The sequence below is a fragment of the Sinocyclocheilus rhinocerous genome, unplaced genomic scaffold (assembly GCF_001515625.1).
Source record: "Sinocyclocheilus rhinocerous isolate Xijiao unplaced genomic scaffold, SAMN03320098_v1.1 scaffold584, whole genome shotgun sequence".
In the NCBI taxonomy this organism is placed as follows: Eukaryota; Metazoa; Chordata; class Actinopteri; order Cypriniformes; family Cyprinidae; genus Sinocyclocheilus; species Sinocyclocheilus rhinocerous.
The window spans coordinates 2,690,404-2,709,811 of record NW_015630348.1 but is presented as its reverse complement, the minus strand read 5'-3'; the positions used below and the strand labels follow the sequence as shown (position 1 = coordinate 2,709,811).

The 19,408-nt window shown below is 37.0% G+C and overlaps 1 protein-coding gene across 1 annotated transcript in view; it reads right to left on the bottom strand.

Moving 5' to 3' along the window:
• Positions 1-19,408, bottom strand: part of LOC107740173 (protein diaphanous homolog 2-like) — a 429,112-nt gene that overhangs the window by 279,953 nt on the left and 129,751 nt on the right. The window contains exons 8-15 of the mRNA XM_016552518.1: positions 18,308-18,382; positions 18,118-18,187; positions 17,548-17,684; positions 15,008-15,116; positions 11,673-11,783; positions 9,601-9,713; positions 4,554-4,670; positions 598-716 (exon numbers count right to left, since the gene is read on the bottom strand). Coding sequence (XP_016408004.1) covers positions 598-716; positions 4,554-4,670; positions 9,601-9,713; positions 11,673-11,783; positions 15,008-15,116; positions 17,548-17,684; positions 18,118-18,187; positions 18,308-18,382 — 851 coding nt within the window. The remainder of the gene's footprint in view (positions 1-597; positions 717-4,553; positions 4,671-9,600; positions 9,714-11,672; positions 11,784-15,007; positions 15,117-17,547; positions 17,685-18,117; positions 18,188-18,307; positions 18,383-19,408) is intronic.

Genomic DNA, 19,408 nt, shown 5'->3' with positions numbered 1-19,408 from the left:
GATATAACCGGTACAGCTGTAGTCGTGTTGCGTTTATAAGACATGACATGCCAGCCAGGTTTTGCAGATAATGTTTTATTTATGCATAATGAGTGTACCTTATCTTACATGTCAGGTGAGTGCAGGTGTTTCAGACAAGGCTCTCATGGGGACCAGGAAATAATAATTAGATCTACTCCAGGAAATCGCAAACTTTTATCAACTGCAGTTGCGCCTCCCTCAACGCAGCGTGATTTCACAGTTATGTTAGACAGAATGTAGTGTGAACCAGTGCAGGATTGTTATAATCATGCTCTAGACATCCCATTAAGCCCCAAAAATCTTTCTGCCGGATTTCATTGAAGTGATATAACTCAATACTGCTCTCTCGCTTTTACCTAAAGCTGCTTACCGAAACCTGAAACTCCTTTTTATTCATTCCGAAATGTTCTGGCCACTTTAACAAATGGCCACACAGTTCAAGACTGAATTGAATAGTCTGGAAAACTGAGCTGTACCAATGAATAATAACTTAAAAGGAACTGCGCTGATGTCTAGTGTGGCGTTCAACACAAAGATGTTTTCTTCAAGACCCAGGAGACCTAATCTCAGACCTACCAATGAGATGACTGAAGTCCACATCCAGTCGCTCCCTGTAGGCAAAATCAGGGTCCATCCCACTGCGGTGGAGGACGATCTGGGACAAACACTCCTCAATCACCTTGTAATACTGAGGCCTGTAATAAAAAGAATGAGTACAGCGAGAGTGAGGGGGCAGAGTATGACAAGAGACAAAGCCGTTAACTTCATATAAAATACCGCCTCGTGCATTCCTGCAAGGACAGCTCTTCGTAAATCATCTGGTAAGACATATCTTTTAATGGTATTTCACGGCATTGAATTAAGGCTTCCTTCGGTACATAATGAAATCACTAACGGCAAAGTGTGCAGCCGGAGAGCGGTTGGGTGACTTTGTCCATTCAAGGTGAAGACAAACCGACATCCGGGCCTCCATTGTTCCCTCTCTAATTTGCAATCATCTTTGGCAATTAAGGGCAGCAATAAAACCTGAGACGCAAATCTAATCAGTGTAATCTGTGTAATTAGTTGCACAATGGCAGGGAAAACACAGCCTTGTGTTTGGAGGGGTGACAATGACGGGACAGGGAGTAAATGGGTCTGGGACTAGACACTGCCACGGCGCTTAGTGTGTGACCTTTTCCAAGTTATATTACCAAATTTAATTGCGAATGACATTTAACAAATACAATGTCGACTTAAGCCGAGCTCCGTAGTGGCAAATAATTATGTTCCAAGTATGACCTTGAATGTCTCATGTAGGTATTCAATTTTCCTTCCAGAAATGTGTCGTCCCCTTCTCCCGGCTTCTCGACACAAAACAAGCTTTTGAATTCTAATGAACGAGCATGACTTTAAAAATGTCTCTGTGCTAAATAATTGCACCACAACTCTTAGCTAAAGCCACTTAATTCTACCGCATTAAATTTTTTAATCTCCAAACATTCTTGTTTGATAAACAATATTTGCGGGGGAATATAGATAAGCTAATGGATGAACGGCAGAGTTTGTTGACCCAAAGTAATAAATTACGCAACAGGTGTTATGTTTTCTTATGATCATATTTCAGTTTATTTGCTGCTGTTATGGTCTGTGTGCTGCTAATAAGCAAAACCAAGATGTCTGCTAAATTCAGCCACAAAGGGTGACACATTTAATATTTTAGGTAATAATACACAAACAAATAAAAAATTATAAATAATATGCAAGCATTCAGATGCTTCCTGATCATTGCTGATAATGTTAACTATAACTGTAATTATTAAAACAGTTTTCATTAACTGAAATAAAGCCAAATATTAGATGGGAAAAAAATTACTTATTTTACTTCAGTTAGTTACAAAGGCAACAGATATTTATAAAATAAAAATATTTATTAAAAAAAGTACAAATGCACGTAAAAATACTAAAATTAACTGAAAACTGTAATTATTAAAACAGTTTTCATTAACTGGAATAAAGCCAAAATAAAATATGAATATTTGATGGAAAAAAAATACTTATTTTATATTTAAAACATTTAAATACAAAATATTTATAAAATAAAATTAAAAAAACATTTATAAAAAAGTACAAAAGCATTTAAAAATACTAAAATTAACTGGGAACTGAAAATATAAACAAAAGCTAATTCGGAATATTAATAAATATTACATTATTTTATAAATAATACAACACTGACTCTGATCGGAATAATGTCATTTAGCATACTGCAAAATGCTAAAGTACATATTTTAAAAAATAAAAGAGCTATTATAGCATCATAGAGGACTGCATCTCTTGTTGTAACATTTAAATATAAGAACCTGTTTTGAATAAACCAGCCATTAATACATTACCATAATTGGATGTCTCTCCAAGCTCAATGACAAATAACATACTCAAATAACCAAACAAATAATCATATTCATACAATTTCCCAATTCGTGGCAATTGCAGCGATGTGTAATAAGCGTGCAGAGGGGGCGGACGGGGTGGCTGGAACTGATAGGGCTGAGAGTGTCACCGAGCCCGGCTTAGTGGCAAGGCCCGAAGCTTACGCCTGTCACTGATATACACCATTTCATTATCTCAATAAGCCGCCCTATTTTCTCAACATCCTGGCTACCACCACTGCCACATGCTGGATAGAACTGGGAAGGAGACGACTGACCCAGAACTGTCACACCCCACCAGAGGAGACGGCATATGTCCCACTCATCGGCGCTGCTCTTTCCTTCTCTCGCAGTCTGGCACCTTCACTGTCTGCCTCTCATCTCCCATTCAACCCTTGCTCCACACTGTCCATCTAATCTTCACATCAGTCACGGCCAAAAGTAGAAGATGTGCTCCATATACTCTCCCTCTGATCTACCTTCTATTAGAGAGTCTTAGAGAGTTATTGCCCAACGTCTTCCTTCCGCTGCTCTAAAAAGCAGTAAAAAGGAAGGCTGGAGGGCTGAAGGACATCAATAACTGTTATTAAATCGTTCTGTTTATTTTATTTCAGGTTATTAAACAAATTGAGGGAAAACTTTCCATACAAATAACCAAGGACAAAGTTGAGGGCACAGAGTTAAATGATGATAAAGGTGTCTGGTTGTTTTGCTGGAATTAAAGAATGGCTTTAAATCAAACGGTGCGATCTATTGGCACTGACAGCTCTCCTTTATGGCTGGCTTTGATCACCAGAGTACCTCCCAACACCTATGAACAAGAGTGACGTTGTCGACTGATGCGGACTGAAGTAGAGAGATGCCACCAGCCTATTCTTCCCTCCCTCTCCTTGGAGACTCGGTCATCAAAGCGCACACTGATCTCAAGGGATCCCTTTAATCTAAAATTATAGCCATACAATTTCCCAACCAGCCAATCCAATCTACATAAAACGTCTCACCAGGTTCAAAAGCAACCAAAGATGTCAGTGATGAGAAGTTTATAGAGTGACCATGTAATGCAGATGCATATGAGGCAAACAAACAAAACTGTGTATCCATATTTGAGAAATATGTTTTAATGCAGATAAAAGCATCATTGCTCAAACATTGCTCTTAGCGATGGATCATGTACTTTATATCAGATATTTCTCGTAAAAATTTCGAAATGGGAAAAAAACGGAAAGCAAAATATTCGAGTTGATATTAAAAAGTCAGATTTTTTTCTGTGGGATTACTAAGGTCTTTTTCTGAGGAGAAAAATCTGAAAGGCAGAAGACTTAATTTTCTCGTCATTTAATCTCATTGGCGTCTAAAAGAAACAATTGGAGACGTTAAAGAGATTCCATTTGTTATTTTTCCTTCCTATGGGAGAGAGTCTTTAATAAGTGCATACATTTTTAATCAGCGTTTGTAGTGATCCTGTTTTCTGCCGACAGAGTTACAGACAAAGGGGCGGGAGGGATGGCACTGAACGAGAATCTGCCATACTACTTGCTTAATGTGTTTTCTATTTCTCGCTTTTTCCAACAAGCCAGGCAATACATTATTCATGGCACAAAGTGAGCAGCAACATGTCCATGGTAAATTCCCTCCCTTTCATCGCTTCGCTCTTCCGTCTTTATTAAATATTTTACCTCAGCAACAGGTCTGATGCGACAGTGAACTGAAATGATCAGTATCATTTCTTCACTTTCTGACAGACACACAAACTCTGAGTGTGGCTGAACATGCAAAATAACTCTCTCTTTTAAATAAATTATCATTCAAGACATAGTTAAACAGCAAAAAACGACTCAAATCTTATATCTTGATACGAGTAATTTCATATTATTACAATGGTGCAGCTATACAGCACAATAAAGTTAATTTAGCTTTTTTTAATTACATTAAAAAATATCCCAAATTAAATTGTATTTATTTATTTATTTTCATTTGTTTTTAATTATAATCTGTGAATTCTCATACTCAAGAATGCTTGTTGAGTCAATAGAAACTAAGAAAACTGTTAATAAACAGGAGCAATCTTGTTACCATCACACTTATGGAATAGATTTTAAGAAAACATATGATAGCACTCACCTGATATAATAATCATTCCTGATGAGCAGCAGGTGCTGGAGGATGGATAGGAAGTATGGTTCTGAGCCTGTGTCTTTCACCATGTTGGACAGGAGATGGTACACCTCACCCATATCAGTGCATAGATGGTTAAGGACATAACTGCACACTGCTTGCCATGTAGTAAAACAATGTTAATCAAAACATCCCATTTCTATACTATGTATGCATATAAAATTGTGTAAAAGACAAGAGTGACTGAAATTATTTGAAGTGCAGTAGTATAATTCTAAGATGAGAAAGAACAATAAAATGCAAGCAATACAACTAAAGGTGAATAGCCATCCCTCACTGGAAATTGTGTGCTAGTTTTAATTCAGAAGGAGGACTGAGTCAAAGGTTGAGCCAAACCAGAACTGATGTTATCTTCCTGCATTCTAAAGTATCTTCAGGGATCTAATTTGCTAACATATGTAAACACAAGTTTTGAAGAAAAGTGACAGAGGCAATACCTCTTCTGCCAGTTCATACACTGGCTGTGGACATGAATCAAATGAAAATTCTTTAAGTTTGATTATTTAAAGCAATAAAACATGGATCAGTCACTTCCTTTTATATTTATTTATTTTCTGGACCGAAATCTCATCTTCAGTTTGTCTTGCTTGCCTCCAAAACAGAAGAAATGTGCTCTTAAACTTGCAGAGTATTGATTAAATGTCCAACATCTCCTCTCCCTGAGGAGAAGGGGCAGTGGCTTTCAATGTCTAAAATAGATGTAAGATCAGATAGTCATCATAGTCTTCTTTTTATATTATTATTATATCAAGAACTGATGTCCCAACCCTGTCTGGTATGTCCACTTGAGTTAAATAAATGACCGGTGATCTATTTTCAATGGTGGCAAGCTAAAGCATATGATGATTAACAATAGCAACTCGGTAGCTCATTAATTGTTTCTATTAATGGTCCTACAATGGAGTTAATATAACAACGCTCACTTAAAAAAAACACAGTGTTATAAAAATTAATTTAAAATGTCTAATAAAAGAAACAAAAATAACAATCTTTGTAAATATGGGCAAAATTGTGTGTATATTTGTCATGCTGCACTGAGCAGAGGCGGGCGAAAAATTGAGTCCAGTCATTACATGTATTGTAGGTTTTGACATTGTCTGTTGAAATATTTAAACGCTGACTGCAGGGTGATGCACTGGCTGGACTGGAGCACACTTTCTTGAGCCGCCACAATCACTCCTTCCCTTCCACTGGGATACAAATCAAAAAGCTATGGAGTCTCAATATTTAGAGGAAAACACAAAAAAAAAAGTACAGCAGGTCTGTTTTCATTTAATTAAAGGGAATCTGTCTCAGGTTAGAGAACTCTATATTCTTTAAAAGAATTTTAACTATAAACCGAGATACTTAAAAAAAATCTATACTATATTGCATATATAGCTCTATATATTTATGGAACAATAATAAAATTGAACGTTAAGACTTCCAGCCACTTTAAAAACTGCCCTTGCAGCAAACCAATCTGCCCCAGCACTGCTGTACATTTTCTAATTAACTCATATCGTTTCAGTTATTCATAAGGTTGTGAGTGTATCCCATGTTCTGTCAACTCAATGTGAGAATACAAGCATCTTCAGAGCATTATTGCTGATAACACAGGTGATCTGCTTAAGTGAATTATTTTCTCTACACTTCAAAACCAGCAAAATGCACCAGCAAGCCATTCTCTCTATTAAGCAGGGCCACGAGTGTGCACACAGACACACACCGTCTGTGCATATTTGTATTTTGGGCATGTTTGCAGTAATATACTGGTGGGGAAGGTGATGCATAAACATGAGCAGTATCAGCATGGAGCTGAGCAATACAAAAGACAGAGAGGGAGGGTCAATCAATCACACTGCCCAACTTTCAATTAATATTCAACAGCTTCCTGAAGTCACTACAGTGGCCAGAACTAAACCAGACCAGAAGTGCTATATTTATACTACTACTACTACCACTACTAATAATAATTATTATAATAACTTACACTTTATTTCGATAGTCCACTTTAGATGCTATACTAAGTAACTTTGCAACTACATGTCAACGAAATCTCATTATAGTATTAGTAGAATAAGTTGACATGCACTTCCAAAGTTATAGTCAGTAGAATGTCTGTTTGGGGACCATCAAAATAAAGTGTTAGCAGATATTAAGATGACAGTCTACTAATACTAATACTCTAATGCAGCGATCTTAATTCCAGTCATCGCGCCCCCCTTCCTGTTTTGTTTTTTTTTGCATATTTGTCACACTTGAATGATTCAGATCATCAAACAAATTTTAAAATTACACAAAGATAACCCGAGTAAATACAAAAGGCAGTTTTGAAATAATGATTTCATTTATTAAGGGAAAAAAGCTGTCCAAACCTGCCTGGCACTACGTGAAAAAGTAATTGCCCCCTAAATCTAATAACTGGTTATGCCACCCTTTGCAGCAACAACTGCAATCAAGCGTTTGCGATTACCGGCAATGAGTCTTTCACAACGCTGTGGAGGAATTTTGGCCCACTCTTCTTTGGAGAATTGTTTTAATTCAGCCACATTGGAGGGTTTTCGAGCATGAATGGACTGTTTAAGGTCATGCCACAGCATCTCAATCGGATTTAAGTCCGGACTTTGATTTGGTCACTCCAAAACCTTAATTTTGTTTTTCTTGAGCCTTTCAGAGGTGGGCTTGCTGGTGTGTTTGGGATCATTGCCCTGCTGCATAACTCAAGTGCGCTTGAGCTTGAGGTAACAAACTGATGGCCGGACATTCTCCTTCAGCATTTTCTGATAGAGTGCAGAATTCAAGGTTCCATCAATTATGGCAAGTCGTCCAGGTCCTAAAGCTGAAAAACAGCCCCAGACCATCACACTACCACCACCATGTTTGACTGTTGGTATTATGTTATTTTTATGAAATGCTGTGTTGGTTTTACGCCAGATGTTTTGGTACACACACCTTCCAAAAAGTTAAACTTTTGTCTCATCAGTCCACAGAATATTTGCCCAAAAGTCTTGGGGATAAACAAGATATTTTTTGGCAAATGTGAGACAAGCCTTTGTGTTCTTTTTGGTCAGCAATGGCTTTTGCCTTGGAACTCTCCCATGGATACCGTTTTTGCCCAGTCTCTTTCTTATTGTTGAATCATGAACACTGACCTTAATTGAGGCAAGTGAGGCCGTTCTTTAGATGTTGTTCTGGGTTCTTTTATGACCTCCTGGATGAGTCGTCGTTGCGCTCTTGGAGTAATTTTGGTAGGCCGGCCACTCCTGGGAAGGTTCACCACTGTTCCAAGCTTTCTCCATTTGTGGATAATGGCTCTGACCATGGTTCGCTGGAGTCCCAAAGCCTTAGAAATGGCTTCATAACCCTTTCCAGACTGATACATGTCAACTATTTTGTTTCTCATCTGTTCTTGAATTTCTTTAGATCGCGGCATGATGTGTTGCTCTTTAAGCATGCTTCACTTTGTCAGACAGGTTCTATTTAAGTGATTTCTTGATTCAACAGGTCTGGCAGTAATCAGGCCTGGGGGTGGCTAGTAAAATTTTACTCAGATTTCTAAAATAATGTGGTTAATCACAGTTCTTTCATGATTTAACAGGAGGGGGCAATTCATTTTTCACGTAGGGCCAGGAAGGTTTGGACAGCTTTTTTCCCTTAAATGCAATCATCATTTAAAAACTGCATTTTCTATTTAATTGGATTATCTTTGTGAAATATAAAAATTTGTTTGATGATCTGAATCTTTTAAGTGTGACAAATATGCAAAAAATAAAAAAAAACAAGAAGGGGGCAAAAACCTTTTCACTGCACTGTATATATATATATATATATACAGGTGCATCTCAATAAATTAGAATGTCGTGGAAAATTTCATTTATTTCAGTAATTTAACTCAAATTGTGAAACTCGTGTATTAAATAAATTCAATGCACACTGAAGTAGTTTAAGTCTTTGGTTCTTTTAATTGTGATGATTTTGGCTCACATTTAACAAAAACCCACCAATTCACTATCTCAATATATATATATATATATATATATATATATATATTATATTATATTTAAATAGTCATAAAACAGCCTGACAGAAAACAAGAAAGGTGATGAGATTGAATAAATAAATAAATGCATACATATAGATATTATCTCTATAGGTAAATGTAGGAAAATATTTGTAAAGCAGCCACACCGAAAACACAAAGCGGGACTGAAAAACGTGTGTTGTTTAGAAAGAGAAGAAGAGGAAAAGGACTGAGAAAGACAGAGACCGTTGCTTAGACACGCATATTACACAAGGCACTTACAGATCAATGCCAAATTGTCCTTAGAGACAAATGTTGTGTCTCTTGCACAGTTGGCTGCTCACGAAAATCATTAGTCCAGACAGCCTGAACTAAAACTCTGGCTTCTCCATCATTTCAGCGAAGCTTTCCCTCTGAGAGGTTATGGAAAGAGGGTGAAACGATAAAAACCATCAACAAAATCAGCACTAAAACCACAGAAAAAAATATGCTGCTTTTTCGAATTCAGCGAATGGCTTCAAGCTGCTTTATAAAGGGTACTGTGAGGATACACACAAATCCATAAGCTACTGCATATGGCTGCCACGTACGCAGCTGTGGCCTGAAGGGTCAAATGCAGATGTATAAACAGGGAGAAAATAAGTGTGAACCGATTTCCATAGCCGCGTGGCATAGTCTATCCGCAGATTTGAGGGGGAATGAAACAGAGGAGAGGTGAGCGTAGAGGTTGCTCTCTGTGTCTCTGGAATGCCAGTATAATGAGCTCAGGGCCAGAGGAGGATGCTGGGATATGTGTGCGGTGCGTGCACGTGTTGATGTGAAGAGGTTTGTTTATCACCAGAGTTGCCAGAGGCTGGACTGGAATTGAAAAAAAAAACCTGATTCTCAAATCCCTTCCGAATAAACTGGAGGTCTTGGCTTTAGACCCATGAGCCACACCGGGTGCCCTTGCAGCTGCACGCATACACGAGGCAGCGGTAAAAAGGATATTCCATCTCTGCGCGGATGTCATCCAGTCGGTGAGACAGTTCGATGGAATCCTCCTCCTTATTTTCATTAAACACCTTCAGCTGAATGTCGAGTTCCTCCGTCTCCTTCAGCTCCTGTGATTACAGAGGTTGACATAAGAGGAATGAGTGACTGATGAACATGTGTCCTCATATAACATTGGTAATATAACAAGAAAAAGTCTGCTTTTTAGATACTTTAAACCAGGGATCCTCAAATCTGGCCCACGAGATCCACTTTCCTGCAGAGTTTAGCTCTAACCTTAATCAAGCAAACCTGAGCATGCTAATCAATGTCTTCAGGATCATTAGAAAATCACAGGTAGATGAGTTTGATCAGGGTTGGAGCTAAACTCTGCAGCGCATTGGCCCTCCAGGGCAAGATTTGAGGAACGCTGCTTTAAACTCTTTGTACAAGGCTTTGAACTGACCTCATTAGAGTTTTGTGGCACTTAGCTCATGACTTTGCTTTGTTAGCTTTGAAATAAATACATGCATTCAAAATTTACAGTTTACATGCATTAATATCCTCAAAACAAGCAGTGCAAATGGAAAGATAATAAAAATGTGTGTAGGCTTTGGCCAAATTCCTGTTTAATAAGAAAATGAATGAATGAATGAATGAAAACCAGAACCCCTTTAAGGTGATGGATGAATGCCAATGTTAGGAGAGGCTTCAGTATGCCAATGATGAATCAACAGCCTATTGGCTAATTTTCAACATATTAGCCATTGAACATTCATTTTGGATCTAATTTTGATGTTTAAACCGAAAAAATGCTGTTTTATAAGAAAAGTTTTTGAAAGCTGTGCTTGTCAAGTGATTCAAAACTCAGGTGTCAAATAAAACCATAAGTCTGATTAGTTTTGTATAGCGCTGAGAGTCAATCTGTTTTTCTATGGTACACAGATTGTCTTGCTATGTATACCAGTAACAAATGCAACAGATCTAAAGGGTTTAGAGAGGAAGAGACATAAAGAAAGAGGGGATAAAATAGGTGTGCTTTACAACTCCACTATGAATCACTGCTGGTGTAGTTTATGGACGGTGAAAAGCCAAATGTAATCCAATTTCTGTAGTTATCAATCAGTGGACTATACTTCAGGCATGCCATCTGTCTTAAAGCAACAGCCAATCAGAGAGAAAGAGCACTCGCAATGCCGCAGTAGGAGGCAGGACTGAGTCTCTCTCGCTCTCTCGCACACACACCAAACACACACTCACCCATCCATCTCCAGAAATGTGTATTTTCATTTCATCAGACACCATTTTCTATCTCTCCTTGAGGATTTAGTGCATCTCATTTGTCTTTCACTTTGTTTCTTTCCTTTTGCACTTGCCATTTTGAGGATACTAAAACCTGGAAACTCATTATTCACAATTAGAGAACAATGTCACATTTAATTGTCCTATTAAATTTTTAAATACATTATTCATAAATTACGATAAGCTCATCATATGCGGGGGTAGATTGAGATAATTATAATAATTGCTGCAATAATATGGGGAGCAGTCAAAATGACTTATTAAGAGTGAGGAAATGCCACATAAATGAGATGGTGAGCGATGTGCTGGCCTGGTTGTGGGCTTTGTGGCAGCGTGGGGCAGAGATCTGCGTGCTGATTGATAATGATGTGTGAGGGGAATGGCCTTTATGAAACAAAGCTGTGCCATTAGGGAGGAGGACACTAAACCAGGGAACATTTAAGCAGTTTTCAATAGTTTTGTTCATAAGTTTTTATTTGTTCTGTAAAGCCATTTTTCAAACGTATTTTTTTTTTTTTTTTTAAATCTTTTAGCCTTCACTAATGTCATTTAAACCCAAACTCTTTCATTAGAAAAACAACATCTGTCATTTGATTACAAAAATGCTGTTGTACATCTTTTTTTTCTATTTATTTACTAACTTTCCTTTACCACAAAAGAAAAACTAATAAACATACAGTATATCCTATTATATAAAAAAAGAAAAAAAATCAAATAAGCAATAAAAGTAATGAAGTACAAACATTTTTTTTTTTTTTAAAGAATGAAAAAGCAAAAGATATACTCACTGGTAGGATCTTCTTGAGGCCGCAGCGCAGAAACTCATTTCGTAAGTGTATCCTGAAGTCTAAATCATCTGGCGATGTAACGAGGGCATTGATCAGCTGCATGCAGGCCACCTGTATTTACACACACACACACACACCACCATCATTTAATGCAAGCAAATTCTTAGAATCATCCCTTTGGCGATAAATGATTAAAATGTAGTACCCTGCAACAGCCTCTTATTCATACTGCTCTCATCTCTCATCTTAAAGAAAAAAATCAATATATCACATTACATAAAATAAAATGAATTCATAAGGATGGAACAAGGCAGTTGCCACTGTGAAGGACTGGGAGAGAAAAATGGTAAAAATGCAGGGAAAAGACGCAAGTGGATTAGTAAAGATGTCCAGAGGAAGGAGGGATGAAAGAAGGGAGCAAGCCTGGCTGAACAGATGTGTATTTGCAATTGATTTATCAGATCAGGGCAGTGGGCAGGGAGGAGTGCTGATGGTTCTTAACATGCTATAAGGTGGCTCCAGGGAGACGGCTAGGATGAGAAGCAATGCTCTTCACTTGGTTGATCAATGCAGAGTGGAAAGATCACTCTTGATGGACATGTGAACAGTCTTCCTATACATTCACCAGCCTTGGCCTGGGCTTTTGGAGTTGCTGTTGGCCTACATTTTATTCTTCTGCATGATTTTATTTGTCAGTAGCCCCTCCGTCATTCTGACTCTCGCTTGTTCGGCCTTCAAAGATCGGCCTCAAAAACAGAAACCTGACTTGAGTCATGGGAGAAACAGTTCTTGATATGATATTTAGGCAATGGCAGCCATTTAGAGGAGATGCATAGTCTTGATTGACTTGAACATTTTCATTAACTGAAATAAAATAAAAACATAACTGACTTATTTCAGACTGCTGGCATTTTTAAATTATACCAGTGCATTAACTTGGGCAGCCCTAAAATACAAATAAATAAATAATATATGAAAGTGAAAATAGAATGAAAATCTAGTGAAAATAGACAACTGAAAATGGGGAAATAAAAATAAACTAAAACTAAAAATCTAGTAGGAAAAAAATAATAATACTCTAAACAAAAATAAATCAATGCTTAAAAATTCTGCTTTTCACAGCAGTAGCCTTGGGTTCAGCACTCAATGGCATCAGGACTATTCTTGATTCCTTCTCTCGAAGTCCCAGCTACCCAGGAGCTGCAGCAGGCAAACGCAACAAGGCCTAGTTTGCTCCCATTGTGCAACATTATGCCTCCAAATCACCAAAGTTCTTAAATCTTCTCGTATTCCCATTTGAGCAATTATTTCAATTTGAATCATTGAAGAGGCCCACTGAGTGAATCTAGATCGTTCATCGAGTTCTCCGGAGGGCAAATGCATTTCATCAACACACCAGCCTGTTTGGAACGATGTTGCAGATAGGGTGCTGGAGCAGGTTGAGGAACTTATTTTCCTTTATGGGTTGCGTGTGCAATGATGAGCTTCTGCAACACAGTGCCGGAGGTGGATTCCAGCAGAGTAATTAAAAAACGGCACTGCTGGGACGGTTTTAGGTTTGCGTGCTTGCGTCACTGAGATGGCGTGACGGCAAAACACATTTTAATCAGGTTTTAAAAGTCAGGCTCTGCAGCCCATCGCAGGTTTTAAAAGTGTTTAATTTCTTTTTAACCGCCAGCGTTGGTGAGGTGTTTTAATTTACTTCACAATTAGCAGTGGTTCTTTTCATTAAAAGCCTTTTTTCCAAGGAGGAAAACAAGGCACCAAATCAAAGGGATTCATTCCTCCCTTCTCCTCTCGCTCGCCCTGGATCATATCGTCATTTTCACTGCTCTCTCAACAGCAACACAAAGATTAGGGATTTGGTTAATGAATGTGTGAGAGGGGCTTGTTGTGCTTGGTCACAGATCACTGCAGGCTGTGGAGAAGCACGGAATGATAAATACAGGTGTGGTGCTGCATCCTTGCCCTTTTGATTCGGTTCCTCTGAGACCAGCCTGAAGAATGCAGAGGAAAAAGTAAGACGGGAAGATGATAAAGTAACCATCTCTCGAGAAGAGGTTTTTTTTTTTTTTTTGGTTGTTGTTGTCGCTAGTTTCCAGAGCTCCAGGTTCTTTGTGTGACCTGGTTGGGGCTGATTAGGGTTTAGAATACACCTCCTGTTGCATTAGAATAGCCAGCAGCTAGCTTCCTTCTTGTGGCGTAGGTGGCAGGGTTGACAGACGACCACAGAACACAGTGAGAAGAGGGATAGGGGGACTTGTTTACACACGTCAAGCTGAGCCGGGGTGCAGAAGAGCTTTGAGTGACAGATGTGCCAATTTCTACCTGGCTCCAGCATCAAAAAGAGCATTGGAAATGAAGAGGCCTCACACATTGACTGACACTAAACAGAGCAGATCTATACCTGCTGCCCTGGGAAAGCAGAATTCTACTAATTATTTGAAATTAGTAAAATAAAACATGAGGACATATAAAAAAATTTTTTTTTTTTTAAAGTGTGATGTTGATGTGTGTTCTACTTGAATATTCCTTGCTCGTTCTAGAGAACAGACGCAACATCTAAATTCAGACACGGGCTAAACAACATGCCCAAAGATATAAACCTATCTAAAATAATAAATAAAATAAAATGATAACAGCAATAAAAAATGTGATTAAATAACAGATAATATAGCAAATTAAAAAATATATAAAATTTGAAATAATACAAAAATAACTGAGTAATATAAAAAAATGTTTTAAACAAAATGATAACAGCAATGAAAATGTGAGTAAATAACATATTGCAATTAAAAATAAATAAAATGTAAACCAATAAAAATAACAGAGCACTGCAAAAACAAAACAAAATAAAATAAATTATGATCTTTTCTGAAGTTCTAGAGGAGACACATGTGCAACTAAGGTTATTTAGAAAGAATTCTCTATATTTGATCCACATTAGCAGCTTTTCAACACTAAATTATGTGTCTTATTCACTAACCTCCTATAACTCAATTTAACAGATTACTAAAATAAGTTATATTTTATAAAATATATAAAATAAGGATACTGCTGAATTATTCTTTATAGAGAAAACACATCATATTCTTTGTCTTTATGTTTGTCTATTAAAGAATGCTTCTTATTCTAGACAAAAGGCAAAACTGTCTTCTGAAACCATAGGTTTTAACTTTGCAGCTACAAAGTCTGGGTTACCCGATCAAGAGTGTATGTAAATATTTGTATAAAGAGTGTGATGAATTATAACATGAATGTAATAAGGTGAAGTGGCAGGTGTGGAAGGCCAGCATTCTGACTCTCTTTTTCTTGGAAAGGGCACCAACTCTGACCTGTAGCTGCTGGGCTTCGTGGTTCTCCAGCCCCTCCACTATCGGAGCAAACCTCTCTTTATTATTCCTCTCTGCAGCAATGGTCATGGCTGCCAGGATCTTATCCAGACTAAAGGAAAGCAAGAAGACAAAACATTGCATTTAAGTAAACAAGCTTTTTATCAAGACATGGTCGTGACATTGGTTTAGAATGTTCACCCGAGTTGGTCTAAGCTTGTAATCTCGGTCTTGGACGTTTACGCTGGGGAACTGGAACAAAGTCACAGACTTTTATGTAGAGTTATAACTCACTAGGGTTTTGAAATACCAAAACAAGCCTAATGTTCAAACATAGTAATAAGAGAAATCCTTTAGTCTGTCTACTCTACAATATGTGATGCTGTGTCAGAAGCAGCAACACAAGAGAACCGGAGAGATGCGTTTGGACAGAGTGCTGTTGTGAAAGCAAATTAAGAACTTTACAAGGTCCCATGTCTGTTTTGCTGACTCAAGCACTGGTTGATTGCAGTTCATGGCTAAGGGAAAAGAACAACAGAATGCATCATAGACAAAATAATAACTGCAGAACAAATAATCGCTTGTGTAAAAATAGTCCATTCAGTAAAGAAACACATGCAAGATTGTGTGTTAACTGTGTATATCACTACTCTTGTCAGGTTAGGAAATGTTCATTTTGGAATTTATCAATTTTCTATTTGAATATATTTTAAAATGCAATTTATTCCTTTGACAGCAAAGCTGAATTTTCAACAGCCACTACTCTATTCTTCAGTGTCACATGATCCTTCAGAAATCATTCTAATATGCTGAATTTGTGCTATTAAATTATCATTGGTGCGCAATTATCAATAATGGTTCTTTTTCATTATCAATGTTGAAAACCTGCTTAACACTTTTTTTTGTAGAAACATTTATATAGTTTTTCAGGATTTTTTTAACAAATAGAAAGTTCAATGAACAGTGTTTATTTGAAATATAAATTTTGTAGCATTATAAAATGAATTTTATAACTTCTAATCAATGTAATGTCTTTGCAGATTAAAAGTGTCATTTAAAAAAAAAATGTATATATATATTTTCAATCGTACTGTACTTAACCTAAATTTGTGAATTGCAGTGTATCTTGACTTTCACAAAATATTAAGCTTTTTATATATTTGAAAGAAATATAATTAATAATTAATTAAATATTTTTATATTATGACAGAAATTTAATTTTGGAGTCAACCCAGTCATTAAAAAGTGTAGTTCATCAACTTGTAGCCCTTATTTTTCCTCCTATTCCTCCCTTTGATGATGATTAAATTTAAAGAAATCTATTATGTATGAAAATCACTATTATGATTAAGACAGGCAGGCACAAGATGCTTGTCGACTCTTGCATGCAACAGACTATAAACGCTACATACTAGTGATCTACACCAGATGTTAAGTTCACTTTCACATGTCTCGTTACCCCAAAATCGGTTTGCTGTGCTCCGTCGTGGAAAAACTGCAGAGAGAAGTTTTGCTGAACAGCTAGGTGTAAGATCCATGTTTTGTGATCCAGGTGATTAAGTTGTAGTCGTGAGTGGGCTGTACAAAGTCTTTCATGCTGGTTCAAACATGGCTTCAGAATGAGCTACACCTGCTCAACTCTTAAAGAGGGCTTTGATGTGACAGCACTAAACATAAGCCAGTGTCACTGCACAGCGTTTGAGGGGGAAGGAGCTAGTTTCAGCGCTAAGTGAGGTATCAGCATTTTACAGCTGTCACACAGATCTGCACACTCTCTGATCACCTACACACCCATAAAAAAACACTAATCTACTCACCTACCACACACCGATTCAACCAACTTGCACTTAGCATGTGAGCATGAGTCTGTCTGCGTGTGTTTGTGTGTTTACTCAAACAGATCCCAGGGCTGAAGGTGATGATTGCCAGATAAGTTCATACGATCAGTTGCAAACTCAGCTTTTTAATTATTCAACTACAAAACTAACAAAGCTTGCATACGCTTAGCCGGGGGCTTTCTAGCAGGCTCATTTGAGAAGGGCATAGTAACATGTACTCTTACTGCATGCAATGGACGCTTGCTAATAAATATCAGTTTCTGGTCACTGCTGTAACGCAAGGGGACCATAGAAAATATTGTAAAAAGTACAAAATGTCTGATTAGTATATTTAAAAGTATCAGTACATTTTGGCATAAAATTTTGGCACAAAAAAAGTTGATTGATATTAGTATTAAATAATTAATTATATCAACTGTGTATAACTTTATTACTAAAAAAAAATGTTTTAAACAATATGCCAAACATCCCTTTCTTGTAATTGTCAGAGGATATTTAAAAAGAAAATATATAAAGTAATATAAAAAAATAGTTATAACAATTGCTTTATTACTATATTTAATAGTATTAAATATTCAATAATAATTATTATAATTACTACTACAAGTAGTAGTATTTTTATAGTGTATTTGAAGATAAATTTTACTGAAGAAAACACTATAGAAAAGAAAACCACATAAAATGGGATTGAGCTGATGATCTTACATGTTCTCCTCTCCGATGATACAAACAGCTGACAGAATCTTGACAATCTCAGTCATCATATTAGTCTGCTTGGGATCGATCGCTCTTGCGAGGAGGAGGAGGCTTCGTTCGTCCCCCAAGATTCGTTGGAGGCCATACTGAAAACAAAAAGACATCTCATTTTATTACAACTTGCAAAAATGTAAAAATTTTAAAAAATGGGGGGGGGGGGAATTAAATAAATAAAAATATTACAGAAAAGTGTTTGGAATAAAACAGCATTCATATTTAACATGGCTGAGGTAATTGAATAATTTCAATACCATTTAGGCATGAAAGCAGCTTTAGAAAATATTAAATCTGATGATTATCTAGAGTTGAACGACCTTCATTTGTGTTTGCTCCTGTTTAATAAAGCTGCAGTATTTCAATCAGAAATGTATTCATTCTCAACGACAAGTAAGGAGCTGGCATGATTTTATAATCTTTGATATGTTGCTTTGGAGATTTTTTTTTTTTTTTCACTTGGCTCGTGTGGGACACAAAATGATATAAATTACTCAAGGTGGAGCTTTTAAATTCTAAACACACCTTATTGTTCATGAAGGCCTTGAGGCACTGAATGAGTTTATGCTGGTTCTTCTTGTCAATGTTCTCTTGCCTGAGGAAAAGAAAATCAGTGAGTAAAGAGAAAGATAAGAGCGTGTGAATGAGCAATCCAAAAGCACTAAAGAAAGGGAATTTCTCAAGATGACGACGTCAGAAAGTCTGCATAACTTACTGTTTCTTATCAAGAAGCCTCTCCAGCACATCCAAAAGCAGTCCGAGACCTTCATGGCCAAAGTTATTCACCCAGCTAAAAACAGAAAGAGACAGGCAAAGAACTGTGTTAGAATACATAAACCAACCAACAAGTACACTGCGAACAATTTCATTACAAGTTCGAAAAGTTTGGTTTTGAAGATGAGCTGGGTTACAACACTTCACTGTTTCTCAACTCAGGAAACAGTGACATTTTTTCAGTTTTTTTTCCCCCCACATCCATATTACTGACAAACAGCACAGTTCACTGTAGCACCGGCAGCATCATATACAAGATGAGTCATTCTCTGTCTCTCAGAAAATGCCACATGTGACAAGAACATGAAAAAAATATCATGATATCACCTACATCTCTGTTAGTGGCTTAATGTGAAGAATGTTCCACATATGTGTGACCAGATGGAATTCTGGAGTAAAGAATAAAATATTTATGCATCCTAGAGGAGATATTTGGCTTTTTTTCCCCCAATGAATTAAAAGTCATTAAAACAGTTTTCTTTAATAGACAGTTTGTATGTCTTTGTACTAAAACACACAGTTACAAGTCAACACTTACATTGCCACTTTTTAAAAATTATGAGCTTTGGATTCACCTGATTAACACACTTCTGAAAACAGATCCATCTAAGAATGTCGCACTGCAAATGAAGTAAAGGCAAATGCAAATGAAAGAACTCTTTGTGTGTGGTGCCTTAAGGCAACTTGTGCAGGCCATTCACTCCAACAGAAAGATAAAGCAATGCATGGGAGATAACAGTAAAACTGATAATGGATTGTGTAAGATAATTGGCTATAAAACACAATGTATCTGGAGACATTAAATGATCTGGGGGGATAAGAATAGGGAGAGAGAAAGAAAGAGTGAGAGAGCTAAGCAGCATGTGATCGCATTTAGAGTATGTCATTAACATCACTTGTTCTTAGCTCCAGATTGTCAATAAAGCAAAATACATGGGGTAGTTTGTTGCAATAAAGGACCATAAGTCAATGAGTTATTCCTTTCTTTTCGATAATCATAGTGCACAATGCAACATGCATATTAAAGTCATTTGTATAAACC